The sequence below is a fragment of the Myodes glareolus genome, chromosome 9 (genome assembly GCF_982192425.1).
Source record: "Myodes glareolus chromosome 9, mMyoGla1.1, whole genome shotgun sequence".
Taxonomy (NCBI): Eukaryota; Metazoa; Chordata; class Mammalia; order Rodentia; family Cricetidae; genus Myodes; species Myodes glareolus.
The window spans coordinates 55,128,478-55,150,648 of record NC_142034.1 but is presented as its reverse complement, the minus strand read 5'-3'; the positions used below and the strand labels follow the sequence as shown (position 1 = coordinate 55,150,648).

The following is a 22,171-nucleotide window of genomic DNA, read 5'->3' as shown; positions in this document are numbered from 1 at the left end:
GTAGAGTGGTCTCGGGGACAGAAAACAAGAGCCTCACAGCTGATCTGAGACCCCCACCAAAGTGGCTCCTTTCAGGAGCTCAGCCTAAACAAAGATCAAGCTCATGGCTTCTCCTGAGAGAGGAAGGCAGCCAAGAGCGATTCCTGCACCCAGCACGCACTCCTCTACTAATTCACCTCCCCCAGACAGCTGGGAAATAACACCTCTCACGACAGAACCGGTCCTGGGGCGTCTGCTGGGAGGGGGTGGGGCACTGCAGCAGGAGGATCTCATACTCTGGAGGCCTTGGGAAGCCTCAGGAGTGGGAGGAAGGAAGCCAGAGCCTGCCTGCCTGTCTCTGAGATTAAGGCTCTCTTAGGGATGTAATGAGTATTCCCAGCCCAGAGCCACTAGTCCTCCCCTAAAATGCCTCCTGCACCCTGGCAGCTTGCTAAATAGACAGCTGGCTCCCTGGCCGGTCTCTAGATGCAGGATGGGCGTGGGTACAGCTGCTGTGGCAGTTCAATGTACTTAAAAGGCAGCAGTCAGGGATGGACCAGGTCTAAGTTAATCTCCTATTGTGTTATCTAGATCAAGCCATTTAACAAATATTTATTGAGTGTCTACACGTGTGACGTATTTAGGGCCCTGCCAAGGTCATGTCTGTGAGGCTAATCTGCAGGTGAAGCAGTGCCTACAACATATGCACTGCAGGTGCCACACTCCTGCCCACTGTCCTTTTTCAGCTCAGCCCTATGCTAGAATCAAAGCTGGGGCTGGACCGTTGACCCATGGCCGGGACCAGCCTGCAGTTACCATGTGGCAAACCAACATCAGTCAGCTTTGCCCCTTCCTGGAGTCTTTAAGATTGTCTAATCTTTGTGGGATCTGCTCCAGCTTTGACTGCCAGCCACACCTGGTCTGAACTTACTTTATCTTTGAGGAGGGGCGGCTTTTCACAGCCCTTTGTGTGTGTTTGTGTGTGTGTGTGTGTGTGTGTGTGTACTGGGGTGTCTTCTGTTACTCCTTTTGCTCATACCCAAATCAGAGGCCCCAGACCTCCCTTCAGACATTCAGTTGCAGGGTGAGGTCAGGTCTCACAATTGCCCTCCACCCCAGCGTCAGGATTCCAGTTATCAGTATTGTCCTGGCACCTGCCTTGGTTGCTTCCACCCTCAACCCTTTCCAGGAGCCGGGCGGGTCACCAGGTATTGGGACCAGGTTGTAGGGTGAGACCTTAGGCTGTATGAGGTAAGGACCGGTGCATCAGCTTCAAGGATGAGGGAGGATGCAGTTTAGTGGTGAGGTGTGGGTCTCGGTTGTGGGTGCCAAAGGAGGCAGGTGGCAGACGCCTTGGGCACAGCGGTGATTTGCGAGCCAGGTTCACCACTAGGGCCCACAGACCCAGCTAGACGACCCCGGGCCCTGCAGCGCCCCGCCCCCGCGGTCCGCTAGCGACGTGTCGCCTGCCGCGCCCCGCCCCCGCCGCAGTGCCCGGATGCGGGTGACGTGCGGCCGCCATCTTCCAGTCCCGGGCAGCCAGCGCCAGTCGGAGCCAGCGCGAGCCTCCGCCGCCGCCGCCGCCGCCGCCGCCATCACTGCCTCTGCCAAGTCCTCTGCCCGCTGCCCCCGCCATGTAAGTCGGGCGCCCGCCACTCGCCACCCGCGACGTTCTGCCCCGCGCGGGCCGCCACCCCGAGGAGTGGGCCGGGAAACACGGGGGTCCCGCCCGCGCCTCTCACGCGGTGGACCAGGCTGGTGCCCATGACTGCACCTGGACGGCCGGAACCGGTCCCAGGCGGTCTGGCCCTGGTGATGGTCGCGGAAGGGAGCAGACCCGGCGTCCACCCGCCCCGTCCCAGCCACCATGGCTGTCAGTCATTTCAGGTCGACCCCGAGCATCATCTCTGAGGTCGCTTTCATTTAACATACGGGGAAATTGAGGCACGAGGAGGGTCTCTCAAGGTCACGCAGCTCAACCGCAGCGGGACCGTAGAGTGACTGGGTTTCCTAGGGGGTGGCTTTTCCTCGCGCGAGGGAAGACTGGAGGGGACTATGGATGGACAGGTGGATGGGTGGAGCCCCGGCCGCGGGGCCCGAGGCTTCAGGCCCTGAATCTTAATCCGTTTCTCCTCCTTAGGTCGGCCACCGCTGCCACCGTCCCGCCTGCCGCCCCGGCCGGCGAGGGTGGCCCCCCTGCACCCCCTCCAAATCTTACCAGTAATAGGAGACTGCAGCAGACCCAGGCCCAAGTGGATGAGGTGAGAGTGTGTGTGTGTGTGTGTGTGTGTGTGTGTGTGTGTGTGTGAAAGGTGCAAGATGATGGGGTTAGCAAATAGGTGTGGGAGCCCATTTTGGCTTGAAGGTGATGACAGTTTACGCTTGTGGGTTTTGGGTCAGAGACCCACCGTGTCCCATCTCTGTTACCCTGTCAGCATGCACTTGAAGGGTTATGGGGTGTTAATCAGTTGTGCTAGGCTGGGGTGTGCCAGCTGGGGCAGGTATGCTCTGGTCATAGGCTGATCCATAGATAGAGGATGTTGCTGTGGCATCTGAAGTGTATGGCTGCAGCATGCCCCTGATGTGTGCTCCTTGCATGTTCCCAGGTGTGATAGGCATGTTCTATGTATGTCCTTGGCATGTTAGCCTGGAAACATCGGGTGCATGTTCCATGTGTGGCACAATGGGCACATGTTCAAGAAGTGCCCTCCTTGAGGCGTGCCTTGGCACACCCCCTGCCTCGTGGACCCCTCCCCCAGGTGGTGGATATCATGAGGGTGAATGTGGACAAGGTCCTGGAGCGGGACCAGAAGCTATCGGAGCTGGATGATCGTGCAGATGCCCTCCAGGCAGGGGCCTCCCAGTTTGAAACAAGTGCAGCCAAGCTCAAGCGCAAATACTGGTGGAAAAACCTCAAGGTAAGGGGGCAGGAGATGGGGACCGGTAGGAGGGCCGGTGGGTGGCTGAGGGCGGCACCGGTCGTCTCATTGACCCTCCCTCTCACTCCTAGATGATGATAATCTTGGGAGTGATTTGCGCCATCATCCTCATCATCATCATCGGTGAGTGGGGCAGGAGTGGCCAAGGCCCTTTCCCCGGAGAGGTACAGGTTTTCCCTGTGGATTCTGGGTTTTGAAGGTCATTAGCCTAGTTTTTACTCTTCAGTGAAAACACATTTTGCTGCTATTGGCAGTTCCGATTCATCTAGAGCCAAAAAACTCGGCTGTTGTATAGCCTTACTTTGCCTGGTTCTGGGTAATTTCTGTTAAGATTTTGAAGATAATTCTACTGGGTGGGTCCCTGGTGCTCCACTGAGAACCCTTTGGGTCTAAGAGAGCCCAATCTGGGGATCCTAGAACTGGGGAGTAGAAGACAGTGAGGGTTGAGGGGCTCGGGTGCGACCAGGAAACCAAGTATTCCACTCCTTGATGCCCAGTGGATTAAAGGTTCTGTGACCCTTTGTCCTATTATGGAGTTTACAAACTCTTAATACCCACTTGTCAAGTTCCCTTTGTTATATTGGTGAAGAAACTGAGGCTCAGAGAGGGGAAGGGTTGCCAGCCAGCTGGGGGAGTGGGGAGGTTTGGAACAGGGCCAGGCCTGACACACTGCTTTCTTTCTCTTTCTACCCCTCTCCCTCGTCCTCCTCTCGCCCTCTCTCCACAGTTTACTTCAGCACTTAAATCCCTGAGGAGTCTGCCCTGCCTAAGAAGGGCCTCTCTCCCACCCCCAGCCGTTCCTCCACCTCTCAGCCATATCTTTCAGCCCCCCTCCCTTGGATCCGTGTGTGTGTGTCCGTGTGTGTGCCCCCTGTAAATAGCCAGCTGTTATTTATACATATATAATATTATATATATTTGGTCTGTTTGTAGTTTTATTACTAGAAGATTTTTTCCGGTTGTCCTTAACACCCCTTCCTGAGGTTCCCCTCACCTCTCTCTCTCATCCTCTGTCCCTTTCCTCTTTTCCTGATAGCCCCAAGTCCCCTCATTTGCATCTGCTATGCAATAGCCCCGCTCCTCCTTCCCTTGGATTTAACTGGCCCTTCCCTAGCTTCCCTGTATAATTCCTGACCCTCCCAAAACAAAAAGCAAACTCCACAGAAACAAACAAACAAAAACTCCCACCTGTCCAGGCTTCCCTAGGTTGCATCTTTGTATCCCTTGGAAGGCTCTGAGACTGGTCCCGCTTGGTCCTAAGAATTCCAAGGTTTTCTGGGAGCTTCCAACATATTAATTAGCATATCATTTACATACCAACATTTTTTTGTGTTTCCTTCCTTTTTGTTCCATCACTCTTCTCTGTGTTTTTTTTTTCCTTTCTGAAGAGTTTGTCTCCATTGGTCCTCTTATCACACTTCATTTGCACGACATTACCTGCAGGTGGTGGGGAGCCTAGGCTTTTGGGGAACCAGGCTGCTCTGGGCCCCAGAATTGCCCCTCCCAGCCCCTCTAGTCTAGTTTACCTCCCTTACCCCATTTCCCAAACCTCTTGTACCCTTCTCTTCCCCCCCCCCCCCCCAGCTGGTGTGTGTCTTGGAGTTCAGTGTGTTATGATGGACCAATAATTCTGCCACTTGGGGTCTCTCCCTACATTCCTGCTCCCCAGTTTTCATGTGGGGCACTCAACTGACATTCCCAGGGGGTCTCCCTCCCTCCCATCTGCCTGATCTGCCTCCTCCTCCCACCAGGAGAATTGGGGGCTGACCACAATCTGATTCCTTGAGGAGGGGTGGCTCCGGTGTGTGTGTCATCACTGCCTTGGGGAGGAGTAGGACAAACTAGAATCCCCCCAATTCCTGCCTGAAATCTCTGGCCTCTTCCTTGCTAGAGGTTGGACTGAAAACTTTCCTCCCCAATCTGAGGGGGGGTGTTGCCCCCCCATCACTGCCCAGCTCCTTTGACTGCCCCCCTGTATTCAGGGTGGGGGTACTAGTCACTGCCAATATGTGTATGGGACTTGCTGGATGGTGGGGATCCTCACCTTTCTTCAGGGCTGTTAAGCCCAGAGAGAGAGGGGGAGAGAGAGAAAGAGAGAGAGTGCAAGCTATTCCCTTTTTGGATGAAATGATAGAAGGATCTAGTCTTTTAAAATGGCACAGTTTTAGGGGTCTGAGGATACAGCCCCTTAACCTACCACGGCGGGGGGGGGGCGGTTGTCCCCAAACTCTTCCCCCACACACACCAGGTTTTCTATGTGGAGGGGAACCAAGGAGATCTAAACTGTGGTGTGAAAGGGTAGGAGAGATGCTGGGGGTGGGGGTGCTTGTGTTCTAGACCCCCAGTATTATCCCAGTGTCCCCTGCCTTCCTTCTTCCCCTACCCCATGCCCCCAATTCTGTGGCGCATCCAGATTGTGAAAATGTACAATAAACGTGTAATGAGTAACCAGGTGGTGTCTACAGTCTTTTTCTTAACCAGGATTAAGAGTATTGGATCTTCAGGTATAATGGAATGGGGTGGAAAAGATTCATTGGGAGGAGCTGGCCTGTTGCTGGAGGCCATGACCCCATTTGGACCCTTGCAAAGTGTGATTCCCGAAGTGGCCATGTGGGGCACTAGGACATGAGAATCACCAAGGAACCTGGTGTGTCTAAGCCAGGTGAACTCTACAGCCTGAGGTTCCCAGCTCCCCACTCCCTGGCCTGGAGTATACTGCTACCATTGAATTCCTGGCTATCCTCTCCTGGGCTGCTCTGTGGGGGCATTTCGTCCCCTTTCCAGCTCAGCGCCAGACATCCAGATGAATGCTTGACAGATCAGCTTGATGAGACAAAGCCAACTGTGGTATAAAGCTGGCTATAGATAGCATATTACCCTTGCACTTTGTTCTGTGATTGTCACTTTAGCCCCTTTCTTGAACTCTTCAAAGCTCTGTAAGTATCCCTGCCCCCATATACACACTTCAGGAGCATCACTGAGATGTAGCTGTGTAGGAAAGAGGCAGTGTTTCCCTCTGTGTTCAGGGCATAAGGGACTAGTCACTGCCAGTGTGTGTGGTACTTGCTGGATGTTGGTGATCCTTACCTGTCCAGGGCAGTTGAACCTAGAGAGAAGTAAGTATAAGAACCACTAGAGGGCCAGGTGTGGTGTGCCTTTAATCAAGCATGCGGCCAGCCTAGTCTACATAGCAAGATCCTGCCTAAATAAAAATAACTTTTTGGGGGAGCGGGGAGACAGGGTGTCACTAAGTAGCTCTCACTGCCCTGGAACTCATTATGTAGAGCAGGCGGCCTCGAGATCCAAGTGCCTCTCTGTCTCTTTCGTGCTGGGATTAAAGGTGTGTGCCACCTCACCTTGCCAAGAAATAAGAACTATTAGAGGCATTATTAAAAATAGATTTTTCAGGCCCTTACATTGGAGATTATTTCAGAGGGTCTAAGGTGCCCAGGTGTCTTGTATTTAGCAATACTTTATCCTAACTTCCTTTATGGAGAGTTTAAATATATTAGACTTTTTGCATTTTAATCCCTGAAATTACTTATAGGTTTAAGCTTTCCATAGGCTAGCGACATACCTTCACGGTGTCAGAGCTTTTCATCAACATGTTAACATGGGAATTTTGATTGATTATGTAACCCCTGCATCTCGTCTCTTGTGAGGTTATGAGGAGTGAGCCGGCCTTGGCAAGAAGTGTCTGGCACAGAAAACAGATAGGAGGCGTTTGTCATTTTCACCATCATCGTTATGCACTTAAAGACTTAAGCTTTGGTGGATAATCAGAGACACAAAACTCGGGCACCAAGAGTCAGGGTCTCTTTACTAAGTATCCCCACTACGCCATAGCCTATCACATCTACGCCTGCGTAAAAGTCGCTCGGTACGCCTGCGCAGACTCCACAGTCTTGGGTAAGTGTCGTCAAGGAAAATCCCCAGCTCCTCGGTAAACAAGTGGCCGCGTGAGCCGGCCTGCACGTGTTCCCTACATCTCCGAGACCTCAGCCTATGAGAAAGTTTTTAGGGCAGGGCTGGCATCTGCGTCACTGATTTAGGTAGGGCGGGGTTGTTTCCACAACCAATAAAAGTCTTAGAAGTGGGTGAGGGGTGTTGCTTCCGGTCAGATGTCCAATCAACGCGCTGGGTCGCCCCCCTCCCTCACGTGGCCTTGTCACTACCGGTTGTCAAGTTATCCAATGGCAAGGTGACTGCGCCCTGAAGTGCCAATGGTGGCTTTGCAAGGGCTTGTCGGCTGCACGCGGAGCGGGGCATGGGTTGGTGCCTCTAAGCCAATAAGCTTGGGAGGCGTGACAGAATGGGCAGAGGGAGGGCCTTGAGGAGCCTGTGGAGTAGCTACCCAACGTCCCCAGTAGTGAAGAAATTTGGATTATGTATGTGTGCTGTCGAAACTGTAAGTAGCCCCCTACTCCGGGGCGGTCGAAGTGGGTTTTTTTGGTTTGTTTTTGTTCTTCCTGTGGAGATGTGCTCGGCCAAAAGGGGTGTCGATGGCGTGGTGTGTGTGTGGGATAGTGCAAAGGCGTGTTCGCTGCAGTAGGCGTGTTTGATGATGGTTGTGGGCTGCAAACTCAGCTCCAGGGGACCGTCAGTGGGCGGTACCAGTGTCTCACCTCTCCAGGGTCCCCGGACCCCACTGCCTAGCATGGAAAGCTCAGAAACCCTCAACCTCCCGAGGGAGCTGAGGCGCCTGCCATAGGAAGCCTGAGAGCTGTTTAAGGTTGGGTAGGCTCCGCTTGGAAGAGTAGGGAGTCGGAGCCTGGAGAAAGGCCCTGGCAGGGCAAGTGGGAACGTGGGGTGGTGACCCGAGAAAGGTTGCTGTGCCGATTTGTGTGACTCGGAGACTGTCGCATCACGACTCCGGGTTACTGTTTCATGCGGAAAGGACAGCGTCGGGGTCTCAGAGACCTGCTTGCAAACAGAAATGGGCTAGCAGTTTGTTGGTTTTTGAAAGAAGATAGGGTACAGAGTTTCTGTATCACCGGCTTGCCCACTCCTCTCGAACTGTTGGAGGTGAGGAGGCAACAAAAAAGCTACTCTGGTGTCTAGGCAGTCAGGCCTGGGGGAGGTGGGAGAGGGAGGAAGTGAGGTTCCTAGGAAAGCTCTGTAGCTGGAGACTTCTCGAATGATCTCTGCTTTTGAGCATTGAAAAAAATGAACCGCGGTGGTGTGTGTGGAGTACAAACAATGCCGTGAGATCAGGCTGAGAGGGAAGAGGGAACTGGATGCAGCTTGTGTTCTAGGCACCAAACTTAGAAGTAGGGGACTATTTGAGAGGTCCTGGCTTGACAGTGCTGGAATGCAGAGTAGAGGCTCGCTAACTTCACAGGGGCCCTGAGGGTGGGAAGTCAGAAGGCCAAGCCATCATCAGAGCCTGAACCTCAGGCTCCATTATTAGGAAACTGAGAACATTTTATGAAGCAGAAAATTAGGCAAGTGTAGTACCTCCTAAGTCTGAGCTGTCCCTCTGAAATGAGGGTGATATCTACGGCCAGTTGTTCTGGGGCTTAAAAAAGAACAGTATATGTACTTAGTCTAACGTTTGGGTCATTTAAAACAAAAGTATAAGATAACAAAACGATAGTAATAGGGATTTATGTGAATGTTGTGGCTCGGAATAACTCATCTTCTGTTTTTCTGCAAGTTTTGATGACTCCTCTTTTCCCTCTTCCTGACTTTTCTGGGCTGCAGGCAGCAGCCCAAATTCCATCATTCCTCCCCTGTATTCCTCTCCCAAGATCTGGGCTCCAGACAGAGGCTACTCGCTCTGTCCCAGTTTGACTTCCTCATCCTAAATCCAGCTCTCCCGACCCCCTCCCACCTATGCTGTGTTGTAATAGTAGCTAGAAATTCCGCCTCTGAAAGGGGCCCCTCTGGAAAGGAGCAAAGGTGCGTGTTCCCTCGCTGAACCTGGGCCTCCGATTTACCCGCGGTGACTGTTTGGTACCTGGCCAGCAGCTGTGTACAGTTTGGTGACAGGGAAAAGCCAAGGCCAGGAACTGTAAGAGCCAGCTGGGAGCCCACCAACACAAGTCTCGACTAGAGAGTCAGGCATGTGGTCAGGGAAGGGGGACCCCTTCCTTCTTCCTAACCGTCTCTCCAGGAATCCCTGGCTTTTGTATGGGACGGCTGTCGTTGGGTTGGGGGAGGCGCCAAGTCTGAGTGCATGTCCTGGGCCACCAGCCAAGAGAACACGATGTTCCCTAGTGCGCTGGCCGCCGCCCTCTGGGGCTGGCTCCCTCCCAAACCGCTGCCTCTCCAGTCTCCCTGGCCCACATTCCCCCGGTTGCCTTGCCCCGCCTCCTTCCTCCGCTTTGACGTCAGCACTGTCTCCCGCCCCCTCTTCTCCATTGACGGCAGCAGAGCCTGGTTACTGTGGGGACGGTGAGACCTGACAACCTAGGCCTTGGAATCAGGTGGGGGCTGTTGGAGTGCTGAACCCTTTTGTCTGTGTAAATGGCAGATACGGAGGTGGGCGAGCAGTGGCTGTTTGGGTCCGAGGAGTCACACCTGAATCCTTGAGAGCTGTAGAGGGAGGCAGAGTCTGAAAACAAAAAAAGAGAGAACAGGGTTACACACAGTACCTCGAGGGGGCAGGAAAGCAGGATCATTTTCAGGAAGAGGAAGCTGAGGAGTCAGGCACACTTGTCTTTTGTTTTCCGTTTTCCTGCGTCTGTCTTTCTGGGTTGTTTTATAACACTTCTGTGTCCCAGCTTTTCTACAGATCCCTGCCCCTCCGCCTCCTCTAAGGGAAACACTATTGTTAAGGAAAGCTTTAGCCACGTGACAGCGAGGGGCGTGCACTTACAGCTGATTATGTCAGAAGACTGCTTGGAGGCCTCTTCACCTGCCACCTACGTTTCCAGGGAACCCTGAGAGGAACTACTCAGCCCAGGTCTGGGTAGAGGGGACGTGTCACTGCTGCTGGCCGGGACCCAGGCTGGCTCGTTACTCCTCTTCCAGCCAAGCCCCTGCTCTCTTTAGGAGTCAGCGCACCGCTTTTCTTTTTTAAATTGTATTTTGCTGCCTCCTCTCCTCGCGAGGCTCCCTCTCTCTTACCTATCCTTGATGGAAAGAAAGTCGTCATGTTTACCGACAGTCTCCTGGGTGTCGAGTCCTGACACTAGACTGACTTCCGTTACTGCTGAGCGTACAGTAAGTGACATGGATGGGCTTGCTGCTCGAACCTTAGCTTGCTTTTTCTAAACAGCAGGGATATAAAGTCCTTGCCACCCCACCTTTTTCTGTTTAGGGCCTCAGCTGCCTTCTCTGCTGCCCCCTTTGCAGTTCTGGTTTCCTGGCCCCCACTTTTGGGGCAGCCCTGAATGTGGGTGGCTGCATCCTCTGCAGAGAGGCAGTGCTAGTCACCAAGTAGGCTGCCTGGAGACCTTTTCTCTGATTGGCCATCGAGGCACCTGCTTTTGTTTCCTTTCACAGTAGCCATTGGCTCTCGCTGCCCTCTCTATTATCTGTATCCTCCCATCACCCACTCACCCCTTAATGACACGTGGACCCACAATTGCCCTTCTCCCAGGATCTGAAGTGTCAGATCAAGGGATTAGATTCTTTGAGACAAGGTTGGGGAGAAGCCAGGAAATACCAGTCTATGTTTTTCTCTCTCCCACTCCCCATGGGTAGCGGATATTTTATTCAACTGGCTCCAGGACAGGTGTCTTGTTCTGCAAGGCTGGTCTGTTCCAGAAGTAGGTTTCTCTTGAACACCCACTGGGACCCAGACATTTTCCCTGAAAAGGAGTAGCTTCCCTCCCTTCACTTCCCCTTCGTTATTTACTGTGCGAGGCATCCTGAGCCCATTGGCTGACTGAGCGCTGTCTGAGGCCCTTCAGCCCAGCACCAGCACCCAAGTCCACGTGCAAGGATGTGTGTGACACAGCCCTGACCTCAGTGGGAGCCAGTAGCCAATCAAGTGCCAGGGAGAGATCCTTAGCCAACTGGGGGCGGGGCCTGCGGCTCTTCGGGCAGAAGGCCAATGAGGGGCAGGGCCTGGCATTATGCAACCCGCCTCCCAGCCTCTCGGAGCTTCTCGCTTGCAAGCTGAAACCGCAGGCGGCTGGAGGGCGCTCGAACGGCCAGGTAGGGATCTCTGCTGCAGTCCTAGGGCTAGTCTTTGTCCCGGAGCTTCGTTAGCTACCCCTTCTTCCAATGTGATGGGTCATTTTCAGCTCTGACGCTTGGACAACAAATCAGTAATCCGCCTTTCTTGTCCCTATCCACCCCTTCCCCGCCCCTGGGGCCCTAGGTGTTCAACCCTTCCCGGGTTGCCTGCGTTTCTTTCTCGCTCACCTTAGCCTCCTGCTCTGCGTCTCTATCGCAGTCATCCTAAGCCCAACAACAAACCTTTAACGAACGTGGCCCCTTACCCTTTCTTGTCACTCGGGGGGGGGGGGAGTCCTCGGATTTACTCTGGCACAAAGACCCCTTTAGGTTTTTGCTCTCTGCCTTCCTCCCTCCAATTCCTGGCCCCATGCCGGTCGTGATGTCAGCCGCTTCATGCTGGAACATCCTGTTCCCAGTGCTATTGCTAGTTCTTGCTGTTGGCCACAGCCTCCCCTTTTCTCCTGGTGCCTGGAAAATACTTGGGATGGGGGTGTGGTTAGGGAGTAGAGGAAAGAGCTATATGTTGGTTGTTATGTGTCCCCTACCTAAGACGGCGGTAGCATTAACTAGAAAAGTAGGGAACTGGAGAAGATGCCTGGGTTCTTGCCTATGCCAAGTGGTAACTCCAGTCCTCATGTTCGGAAGTGGGCAGGGGCCCAAGAAAGAAAAGCAGTGTCTTGATCAGAGTGATGGATCAAGGCAAGAGCTAGAATGGGGGCGTTTCCACAGAGTAGAGGCCGTGTATTTCTCCCTGGGGAGGCTAGGACCTGCTCCTGGAGTCCCTATAGCTCATCTTTTCACAGGGCTCCTGGGGTCCTTGGGCCCTGGAAATTTGTTAAGATGGGTGACCCCGGGTCTTTGCAAGCCAGTATGAGGGTGGTTTGGCCAGTGTGGGAGTGGGTCAGTTTTCCACTTCCACAGCAAAAGGGGGTGGGGGAAGGGGCGCTCCTGCCCTCCTGTGGTCCCTCCAGCAACCGCTGAGCTCAGCGGCTGACGTCGGTTTCCCAGGCGACCGTGGCTGTGGCGGAAGCGCGTGGTGGGGCCAGGCACATCGACGCGCATGTGCAGCGGGGGTGGCACCGCCCCCGGATAAAATTAGCCCGGAAGCCTAAATATAGGAGGCCATCAGCTCACCCCCTGCTCTGAGAGGCCTCAGAGTCCCAGACCAAGTGGGGACCTGATGAGAATTTGGGGATAGGAAACCTGCAAGCTTTGCCCCACAGTCATTGTTCTAGTTAATTGTTCAGGTTCTACCCACTCTACACTGGCAGAGGGCGGAAGAGAAGGCCTAAGAGAGCTACCTTCCTACCTGTGGTATCCTAAGGGGAACGGGAAACAGAATTTAGCTTTCTTTCTAGTGCAAGCTCCAGGCCTGAGTCCCATCAGTGAGGGGCAGAGGAAGGACTGCCTGTAGCCAGCTGGTGCTCAGCTTTGCTAAACCTTCCTTTTTGGTTTCTTTTTCTAGGTGCTGTGATTAAATTAGTAAGCCCTCAGAGACAAGCATCCTACCTCCCTTATCCAGGCCTCAAAAGCCTCATTGTGCACCCGTGGTGGCCTCTTCACCTTCCCTGTCTCGTCCTCCGCTGCATGGCCCAGACATGAGTGGTCCCCTAGAAGGGGCTGATGGGGGAGGAGACCCCGGGCCCGGAGAACCTTTTTGTCCTGGAGGAGTTCCATCGCCTGGGGCCTCCCAGCACCGGCCTTGTCCAGGGCCCAGCCTGGCGGATGACACTGATGCAAACAGCAATGGCTCAAGTGGCAATGAATCCAATGGACACGAGTCCAGGGGTGCGTCTCAGCGGAGTTCTCATAGCTCCTCTTCCGGCAATGGCAAGGACTCAGCCCTGCTGGAGACCACTGAGAGCAGCAAGAGGTGTGTGCGTGTGTGCGCGCGCGCGCGAGTCTAGCAATGCTACTTCAGAGTCTAGCAGTGCTAGCACGGTGCTGTTGATCACATGGCCCTCACCGTGGACTGTTGCTTCTTTTCTAGTACAAACTCCCAGAGCCCATCCCCACCAAGCAGTTCCATTGCCTATAGCCTCCTGAGTGCGAGCTCGGAGCAGGACAACCCGTCTACCAGTGGCTGCAGGTGTGTGGTGTGAGTGCTGTGGGAGATGCCAGGGGATCGGGGCTGGACTCTGGGGCTAATGTCTTTACCCCTTCGTTCCTTGTGGGCCTTGTAGCAGTGAACAGTCTGCTCGAGCCAGGACCCAGAAGGAACTCATGACCGCACTTCGGGAGCTCAAACTTCGACTGCCACCAGAACGTCGGGGCAAGGGCCGCTCTGGGACCCTGGCCACATTGCAGTATGCCTTGGCATGTGTCAAGCAGGTTCAGGGTGAGTGGAGCTTCCTGACAGGGTGTGGCCGGGGCATGGACTATTGTAAGTTCCATTCTCCTTACTGAAGATGGATGAATACCCTTGTCCTACAGCTAACCAGGAGTATTATCAGCAGTGGAGCCTGGAGGAGGGTGAGCCTTGTGCCATGGACATGTCTACTTATACCCTGGAGGAACTGGAGCATATCACATCTGAATACACTCTTCGAAACCAAGTCAGTTGCAGCTTGGGTCCTCTGTTCTCACACACCCTCATCCCCATTCCTACGGCTTCTAAATCTCCTCTTCACCTTGGTCTCCTAGGATACCTTCTCTGTGGCCGTGTCCTTCCTGACAGGCCGGATTGTCTATATTTCGGAGCAGGCAGCTGTCCTGCTGCGTTGCAAGCGGGATGTGTTTCGGGGTGCCCGCTTCTCGGAGCTCCTAGCTCCCCAGGATGTGGGTGTCTTCTATGGCTCTACTACCCCATCTCGACTGCCCACTTGGGGCACCGGGACCTCTACAGGTAAAGTGCCCTTATGCTGTTCAGAGGACGGAACAGCTCCTGAAGCTGTTGCTAGGAGCAGCCTGAACCTAGGCTTTCATTTCCTGGGCTCTCCTCAGCCCAGGAAAGGGATGGCACTGTGCTTAGGTCATTCTCATCTGCTCTAGGTTCAGGCCTCAAAGACTTCACCCAGGAAAAGTCTGTCTTCTGCCGAATCAGGTAGGTAGGGGGATTAGGAGCAGGCCTTCTCTGCTATTCATCTCTGTTAACTCTGTGATGAACAAGGGAGTGGGTGCCTTTCCACCGAAAACCTCTAACCTTCATCTTTCCCTCGCCAGAGGCGGTCCTGACCGGGATCCAGGACCTCGGTACCAGCCGTTCCGCCTCACCCCATATGTGACCAAGATTCGGGTCTCAGATGGAGCCCCTGCACAGCCATGCTGCCTACTCATTGCGGAGCGCATCCACTCTGGCTATGAAGGTGGTTAGGCTAGGACCCTGGCCCCGGGAAGATGGGAGGATGGTTTTCCCTCCAGGATGGGGTGAAGTTAAGATGAGAGTCTGGGAGGTACGAGTGGGGTCCTTAGGCTTTAGGAAGTGTTGTCAGGAAGAGAGGTCAGGCCGTGCTGAGGTAGGGTAGGATGAAATCACTGAGCTGTGACAGGTGAACAACGTCAGTGATTCTCAGTGTCATCTCTGGTGTGAATCACCAGATGACTCAGGCTCTCTGTGGGCCATCGAGCCAGGTCTGAGCTGAGAGGAGGAATGCCGGGCAGCCAGACCCTCGGCAGAGAGGAGGGCTGAGCAGCTAGCCCTCTGTGAATGAAACCTCCATGTTTTATGCTGCAGCTCCCCGGATTCCTCCCGACAAGAGAGTTTTCACCACACGACACACACCCAGCTGCCTCTTCCAGGATGTAGATGAAAGGTAAGGTAAAGACATGGAGGAAGGTGGGTAACCAGGGCCAACCCACGGTCTGACAGCTCCTCTCATTGCAGAGCTGCACCACTGCTGGGCTACCTGCCCCAGGATCTCCTGGGGGCTCCAGTGCTCCTCTTTCTGCATCCTGAGGACCGACCCCTCATGCTGGCCATTCATAAGAAGAGTGAGTTCTTCTCGTCTTGCTCTCCTGCCCTGCTTGTCCCCAGGGTTTCTTAACTGCCCTTGCAGTGGTGTAACTCAGTGCGTTGGTCTCTGGCGTGTCTACATGTGCCTCTCTCTCCACCTTACTTTATTCCCTCTCCCACCCACTAACACCACTTTTTTTTTCCCGCTCCCACAGTTCTACAGCTGGCAGGCCAGCCCTTTGACCACTCTCCTATTCGCTTCTGTGCTCGGAATGGGGAATATGTCACCATGGACACCAGCTGGGCCGGCTTTGTACACCCCTGGAGTCGCAAGGTGGCTTTCGTGTTGGGCCGCCATAAAGTACGCACGTAAGTGTGCTATATCTCTGAGCTAGCACTGGGGATGGGACAGGATCAAGGAAAGGACTGTATTCACCCTTACCATCCTGCAGGGCACCCCTGAATGAGGACGTCTTCACTCCCCCAGCCCCCACCCCGGCTCTGTCCCTGGACTCTGATATACAGGAGCTCTCGGAGCAGATCCATCGACTGCTGTTGCAGGTGAGAGTTGAGGAAGGCCTCAAGAGTGAAGTGGTCAGGGGGCAGGATGTAGACATCTAACCAACTATCTTTCTCCTTGCTGCAGCCTGTGCACAGCTCCAGCCCCACAGGACTCTGTGGAGTTGGCCCTCTGATGTCCCCCGGTCCTCTCCATAGCCCTGGCTCCTCCAGTGATAGCAATGGGGGTGATGCTGAGGGGCCTGGGCCTCCTGCTCCAGTGAGTAGCCTTCTCCCATGTCACCTTTCTCATGGTCCGCTCTCTTGGGACATTGCCTGTTCCTCATGCTACCATTGCCTAGGCTCCCGGGTGGTCTTACTGATACTTGGGCCCCTGGCACTGTCACCCCAATGCTGCCCAGTGCTCTGCTGTCCCATAGGTGACGTTCCAGCAGATCTGTAAGGATGTGCATCTGGTGAAGCACCAGGGACAACAGCTCTTCATTGAGTCCCGGGCCAAGCCTCCTCCTCGGCCCCGCCTCCTTGGTAAGTTGGTAACATCGTAGAGCAGCAGGGATGAGGATTAAAGCCTCAGGTTCCCCTTACCTTCATTCCTAACCCATTTGCCTTTTCTTCTCCTTGTCCCTGCTACAGGTACACTGAAGGCCAAAGTCCTTCCCTGCCAGTCCCCAAACCCTGAACTGGAGGTGGCCCCTGTTCCCGACCAAGCCCCACTAGCCTTGGCCCCTGAGGAGCCGGAGAGGAAGGAAGCCTCCAGCTGTTCCTACCAGCAGATCAATTGCCTGGACAGCATCCTCAGGTAAGACTGCCAATCACCTTCTCTCTCAGGCTTTCTTTCCTGCCCTAGGCCCTGCTCTTAGACTCTTTGCTTTGTCCACCCCAGGTATTTGGAGAGCTGCAACATTCCCAGCACAACAAAGCGTAAATGTGCCTCCTCCTCTTCCTGCACTGCCTCCTCTGCCTCTGATGACGACAAGCAGAGGGCCGGTCCAGTTCCTGTGGGGGCCAAGAAAGGTAAAGACACAGTGCATGCCTGGCTCCCATTGCCCTTGCAGTCCTGGTAATCCTGGGCCTTTACACCTCTGCCTTGGAGGCTCCTACCTGCTCTTCCCAGCCCTATCCTGCCTCCTGATCTCTAGGTTCCTCCCTCTAGCCAATCCTTCCCTACTCTTCCCTGGGATTCCCTCTCCGGACCTTCCAAGGGATAGGGTGGGTAACCAGTGCCATCTCTCCGCACAGATCCGACGTCAGCAGTGCTGTCTGGGGAGGGGGCCACTCCTCGAAAGGAGCCAGTGGTGGGAGGCACCCTGAGCCCGCTCGCCCTGGCCAATAAGGCAGAGAGCGTGGTGTCTGTCACCAGTCAGTGTAGCTTCAGCTCCACCATCGTCCATGTGGGAGACAAGAAGCCCCCGGAGTCGGGTATGGGCATGGAGTGAGAGGTAGTGACTGGGCCCCACTTGATCCCTCTCTTTCCTCCCTGCCTTTCTCTCCCTTCCCCCAGTGGAGAGAAGGAGGCCACTTTAGCTCCTCCTTAACCTCTGATGCTTGCTCCCCACCCCTACCCCATTCTTCTTCCTGTGTTCTTACTGTCAGTTGAACCATAAAAGCAGGATATAAGGGGAGGGGGACCAACACTGAGATGCTGACCATAGAGGATCTAAAGCAAGGAATATGAAGACTCTTTGGGATCTTTGAGTAGACCTTTAACGTGTGAAAAGCAAGATATGGGCTTCCCTAGGCAGAGGTGTCATCCCAGGGGTTCCTGCAGGGTCTTGGCCCTGGCTGGGGACTGAGCATCCTCTTTTCTCCTGGGATAGTTTTGCTCTTGGCAGGGAGGTTGTAGTGTGGACGTGCTGACCTCTGAGATGTTTCTCACCACTTTTTTCCCATCTCTCCTTCCTTAGACATCACTGTGATGGAGGACCTGCCTGTCCTAGCCCCTGGCCCAACCCCTAGCCCAGCCCCCAGCCCCACAGTAGCTCCTGACCCAGCCCCAGATGCTTATCGCCCAGTGGGTCTGACCAAGGCCGTGCTGTCCCTGCACACACAAAAGGAAGAGCAAGCCTTCCTCAGCCGCTTCAGAGACCTTGGCAGGCTTCGTGGACTTGACAACTCTTCTGTGGCGCCCTCCACCCCTGGCGAGCGAGGTAGCCACCTTGGCCTTCCTTGAGATGCTTTTTACACAGCCCGCCTAGGGCCAGGTGCTTAGGGTGGTCATGTGGTGGTGAGAGAGATGTTTCTGCCCTGGGACCCAGGCTGATGGAGTCTGCACCCTCAGGACACTGTTTAGATGCCTAGAATAGCTTCTTCCTGCTAGGCTAGGCTTCCTAAGGAGGGAAGCTTGGGGGGCTGGCATTGAGATGAGCAGGTGAAAGTGCTCAGTTCCAGGTAAGCTCCTCGAGTCCTAGCCTGGGAACGGGCAGAGACTGGGCCACTCTCTGATGGAGTTGGACTTCCAGATGGAAAGTAGCCCGTCTAGGTACCTGCAGGAGACCTTTGCAGGCAGCTGCAGGACATAGAACTGAGGCCCGGCCTATTCTGCCCACCACATCGCGCCATTGTGAGTTAGGCAGAGCACAGCTTCAGCTGGCAGGACAAGTGTCCAGGCTGTCCCAGCCTGAGGGGTTTTGGCAGAAGTGCTGAAGTCACCTGCCTATTCATCCATGGACCCCACTCTGCTTTCTCTTACCCGCCAGTGTGCCTCTGTTTTGCACACCCCCAGCTTGACCCTCATGTAACCTTGTCCTTCCCTGGCTGCTTTCACAGTAAACCCCCGTCCCCTGGCTCCTGTTCCTCATCCCTGAAACTTCCCTACTTCCGAGCTTCTGGTTTGTTTTTTTGCGTGCAGGCTGAGCAGCTCTTTCGGCCCTTTGCCTGTCTTCTTCTCAGTGTGTTAGGGCAGTGGAGGGGCAGGCTCCTTGCTAACCCTGGTCTTTCCCCACAGGCTGCCACCATGGCCCCATGCCCCCTGGTCGCCGACACCACTGCAGATCTAAAGCAAAACGTTCTCGTCACCACCAGACACCCCAGCCTGAAACTCCTTGCTATGTCTCCCATCCTTCCCCTGTGCCCTCTTCTGGACCCTGGCCACCTCCACCAACCACTACCCCCTTCCCAGCAGTGGTCCAGCCCTACCCACTCCCAATGTTCTCCCCTCGAGGGGGTCCCCAACCTCTTCCCCCTGCCCCCACATCTGTGCCCCCTGCTACTTTCCCTTCTCCCTTGGTGACTCCAATGGTGGCCTTGGTGCTCCCTAACTATCTATTCCCTGCCCCACCTAGCTATCCATATGGGATATCCCAGGTCCCTGCTGAGGGGCTACCTACTCCTTCCCACTCGCCTTCTCCATCCCTGCCCCCACTGGCCCCTAGCCCCCCACACCGTCCAGACTCCCCACTGTTCAACTCAAGATGCAGTTCCCCACTTCAGCTCAATCTGCTGCAGCTTGAGGAGTCCCCCCGCACTGAGGGGGGTGCTGCTGCAGGGGGCCCTGGAAGCAGTGCTGGGCCCCTCCCTCCCAGTGAGGAGGCTGCTGAGCCAGAGGCCAGACTGGTGAGCAACAAGTCCCTCTTCCCCCTCTTCCAGTGCCCTCAGCCCTTGGCCCTCTTCTGCCTGGGTCAGTTCTCAGCTTCCTGGAATTGCTGTGGGTGGGAGGTCCAAGCGGAGTTTGTGAGTGGAGCAGAAATCAGCTGCCTCCTCTGGGAAGGGACGGTTCTGTCCATCAGTGCACATTCTGAGAGTGTATCTGCCTCTTGGAAAGGGTCTGCATTATGTTCCCTGCGAGTCCTCAGCTCTCTCCTCTCAGCTTGGCCCTGTGTCATGGAGCAAGGAGCAAAGATCTGTTGGGTTGGGTGTGTCTCCTCTGGTTCCCCTCAGCAGTAAAAGCAGTTGAGAAGCCACAGCGTTGACTCCTTGCTGCCTTCCTGTCCTCCACTCCCCTCTGTCTCTAGGTAACTGAGTCCTCCAATCAGGATGCACTTTCGGGCTCCAGCGACCTGCTGGAGCTACTACTACAAGAAGATTCCCGCTCTGGCACAGGCTCTGCAGCCTCGGGCTCCCTGGGCTCTGGCTTAGGCTCTGGGTCTGGTTCAGGATCCCACGAAGGGGGGAGCACCTCAGCCAGCATTACTCGTGAGTGCTCATCCTCCAGGACTTCCCAGAGTAGGACAGAGATGGGGAGGTGGGAAGCTAAGCCCCAGTTTGACCTTATTTGTTAAAACCAGTGGGCTGGGCACAATGGGCCTTAGAGGGTGGCCCGGTGAAGCCTCTCAGGGTGGTTGTGTTAGCCAGACCGGCTCCATTGACCTTCCCCACCCCTCCACAGGCAGCAGTCAGAGCAGCCACACAAGCAAGTACTTCGGCAGTATTGACTCTTCAGAGGCTGAGGCCGGTGCTGCTCAGGTCAGGACTGAGCCTGGGGACCAGGTCATCAAGTATGTGCTCCAGGATCCCATCTGGCTGCTCATGGCCAATGCTGACCAGCACGTCATGATGACTTACCAGGTGCCCTCCAGGTGAGCTTTAGTGGCCTCATCATCGTCTTCCCTTTCAGAGCAGCGGAGAGACTAGCCTCCCTGCACAACCCAGATATCTGAGGTTCTTTCTGGGGCGGGTCTGACCTGGAGGTGCCCGTCGTGGCATAAGCCCTTGTCCTTTGGGGCCCATCAGTAGTTGAGAGTAGCTTTCCTGGTATTGAAATCTTACTTGCCTTCAGGGAAGGCACAGAAGACAGTGGGTTAAGGAATTGTGGTTGAAAATGACTGGCAATGTCGTGGGTCTTGACTTTGGATCCTAGCCTCTACCATCCTCACACAGGGACACGGCCTCTGTGCTGAAGCAAGACCGGGAGAGGCTCCGGGCCATGCAGAAGCAACAGCCACGGTTCTCAGAGGATCAGCGGCGGGAACTGGGTGCTGTGCACTCCTGGGTCCGGAAGGGCCAGCTGCCTCGAGCCCTTGATGTCATGGTGAGAGAAGTCTGGGAAGCCAGGAAGAGACTAGGGTGGAAGAAACTGAGCTCAGGTTCAAGGGATAGAGGAATAAAGTCTGATCCCAGTGTCTTTGGATCATTAATTCTGAAGGATGCTAATCCCCTAAATCTATTGTTGGATTATGTAATGTTAAACCACATTACCTCATGAGTTTTTCCAGAACTTCTCTGGCCCCTAGTATACCATCCCATAGTAGTGGGGAGCACTTTTTTAAAAAATTTCAGATTTCTGTATATGAATGTTTTTGTCTGCATATATGTGTGCCTGGTCCTGTGTCCATGGAGGTCAGAAGAGGGAGCTCTGGAACTGGAGTTAAGGATGGTTTGGTCACCATGTGGGTACTGATACCTGAAGCTGGGCTCTCCAGCCCCTTCACTGGAGGATTTTCCAACCTTGTTAGCCTTTAGCTACACGTGTGGACTGGTTTCTTGGGAGATTATTTTGGGACTCAGGGTTAGGTTAAGGTTGGGATGCTGGGCTTGCCAAATCCCACTGAGGAGCCTGCTTAACTCATGTCCTGCTTTCCCTCTAAGGCTTGTGTGGACTGCGGTAGCAGCGTTCAGGATCCTGGCCATTCTGATGACCCACTCTTCTCAGAACTGGATGGATTGGGGCTGGAGCCCATGGAGGAGGGTGGAGGCGAGGGTGGGGGTGGTGGTGGTGATGGTGGTGGTGGTGGTGAGGAGGAGGCCCAGACCCAAACTGGGGCTAAGGGCTCAAGCTCTCAGGACTCTGCCATGGAGGAAGAAGAACAAGGTGGGAACTCATCCAGTCCAGCTTTACCTGCAGAAGAAAACGGCACCAGCTAGACTCATTTTGGGGGTCACAGCAGTCTATGAGAGGCTTCCTTTTCAACCATGTTGGGGTTCTTAGAACTCAAGATATGGCTGGACCAACCAATAGGAAACTGCCCCAGCTTCTCCCCACACAGGGGGCAGGACCCCCACTACCAGTCCAGGACCCAGGGGCTGCCTCTGGCCTCTTAGCAGAGAGCGGAAGTTTTCAGCCCAGTTTGGAGGATCGTCCGTCCCCACCCTGCTGAAGAGACCTTCCCTCATCCAGTTCAGGTGGCTGACAAGCTGCTGAATGGGCCTCTTCAAATCTCAGCTGAGCCTGAGTCCCAGTCAGAGGGTCGGGGCCGCACTTATTTATTGGGGGAGACAGCTCACTCTCCTACCTCATCTCAAGATGGGAGGAGGGGAGCCTGGGGTCCGTGTAGGACCCAGGGGTTTTGAACCCCTAGCTGCTCCAGGGTAGGGGAGGTTGGTGGACCATGGAGTCCCTGGTGCTGCCCCTCAGGTGGGACCCAGGTGTTCTCAGCTCTACCCTCTACCAATGGCATTTGTGTTTTTGATATTGTGTCTGTTTTTTTTTTTTTTTTAAATACAAAATGAAAAACCAAAAACCCAAGACTTTGTGGAATGAAGTCGGGAGTTTGGGTGAGGGGAGGATTGTCCCTACCACCAGCAAGGTTGCAATAGGTGGGTTAATGAACCCTATTCCTTTTCCTCCACATTCCTGGCAGCAAAAGGCTTTGCTCACATAATAGAACTACACTCTACCATTACCTTAGTTAGCATGGTTATCCTGAGATGCAGAGAAACAAGAAGAATGTGGTTAAGGTCTCAGGCAAGCTCCAGTCATAGGTACTGTGGCAGAAGCACGTGGAAGCGCTGGGAAACCCGTGGTAGTTTAGCTGACTTCTTTAGCCTCACGTCAACA

At 54.6% G+C, this 22,171-nt stretch overlaps 2 protein-coding genes across 7 annotated transcripts; both read left to right on the top strand.

Annotated features, from left to right (window-relative positions):
* Nucleotides 1–1,461: 1,461 nt before the first annotated feature.
* Nucleotides 1,462–3,835, top strand: Vamp2 (vesicle associated membrane protein 2). The gene is made up of 5 exons (XM_048448343.3): nt 1,462–1,615; nt 2,120–2,240; nt 2,739–2,897; nt 2,990–3,041; nt 3,646–3,835. Coding segments are annotated over exons 1-5 (351 nt in total). The 5' UTR covers nt 1,462–1,613; the 3' UTR covers nt 3,663–3,835.
* Nucleotides 3,836–7,174: 3,339 nt separating this feature from the next.
* On the top strand, nt 7,175–21,854 carry Per1 (period circadian regulator 1). Of its 6 annotated transcripts, none has more exons than XM_048448346.3 (24): nt 7,177–7,326; nt 9,644–10,085; nt 12,514–12,921; nt 13,039–13,137; nt 13,232–13,386; nt 13,482–13,603; nt 13,692–13,893; nt 14,040–14,091; nt 14,211–14,353; nt 14,722–14,800; nt 14,872–14,978; nt 15,156–15,309; nt 15,393–15,501; nt 15,587–15,718; nt 15,879–15,984; nt 16,093–16,258; nt 16,343–16,473; nt 16,699–16,878; nt 17,364–17,606; nt 18,404–19,011; nt 19,410–19,590; nt 19,784–19,973; nt 20,275–20,425; nt 20,983–21,854. In XM_048448346.3, the coding sequence occupies exons 3-24, from the start codon at nt 12,647–12,649 to the stop codon at nt 21,256–21,258; spliced, it is 3,861 nt and encodes a 1,286-aa protein (XP_048304303.3). In that variant the 5' UTR covers nt 7,177–7,326; nt 9,644–10,085; nt 12,514–12,646; the 3' UTR covers nt 21,259–21,854. The 6 variants fall into 6 exon arrangements, with proteins under 6 accessions (XP_048304301.3, XP_085551265.2, XP_048304303.3 ...); XM_048448347.3 differs by lacking the exon at nt 7,177–7,326 and adding an exon at nt 8,022–9,346; XM_048448344.3 differs by lacking the exon at nt 9,644–10,085 and having other exon boundaries at nt 7,175–7,326.
* The last annotated feature ends 317 nt before the right edge of the window (nt 21,855–22,171 follow it).

What these genes read in the sequence shown, in the direction of transcription:
- Vamp2 (XM_048448343.3), top strand. An exon ending in CCCAGGCCCAAGTGGATGAG is followed by an intron (nt 2,241 to 2,738) that starts GTGAGAGTGTGT and finishes CCCCTCCCCCAG; the next exon opens with GTGGTGGATATCATGAGGGT. An exon ending in ACTGGTGGAAAAACCTCAAG is followed by an intron (nt 2,898 to 2,989) that starts GTAAGGGGGCAG and finishes TCTCACTCCTAG; the next exon opens with ATGATGATAATCTTGGGAGT.
- Per1 (XM_048448344.3), top strand. Translation starts at nt 12,647, where the DNA reads ATGAGTGGTCCCCTAGAAGGGGCTGATGGGGGAGGAGACCCCGGGCCC. An exon ending in AATACACTCTTCGAAACCAA is followed by an intron (nt 13,604 to 13,691) that starts GTCAGTTGCAGC and finishes TTGGTCTCCTAG; the next exon opens with GATACCTTCTCTGTGGCCGT. An exon ending in GGGCACCGGGACCTCTACAG is followed by an intron (nt 13,894 to 14,039) that starts GTAAAGTGCCCT and finishes CATCTGCTCTAG; the next exon opens with GTTCAGGCCTCAAAGACTTC.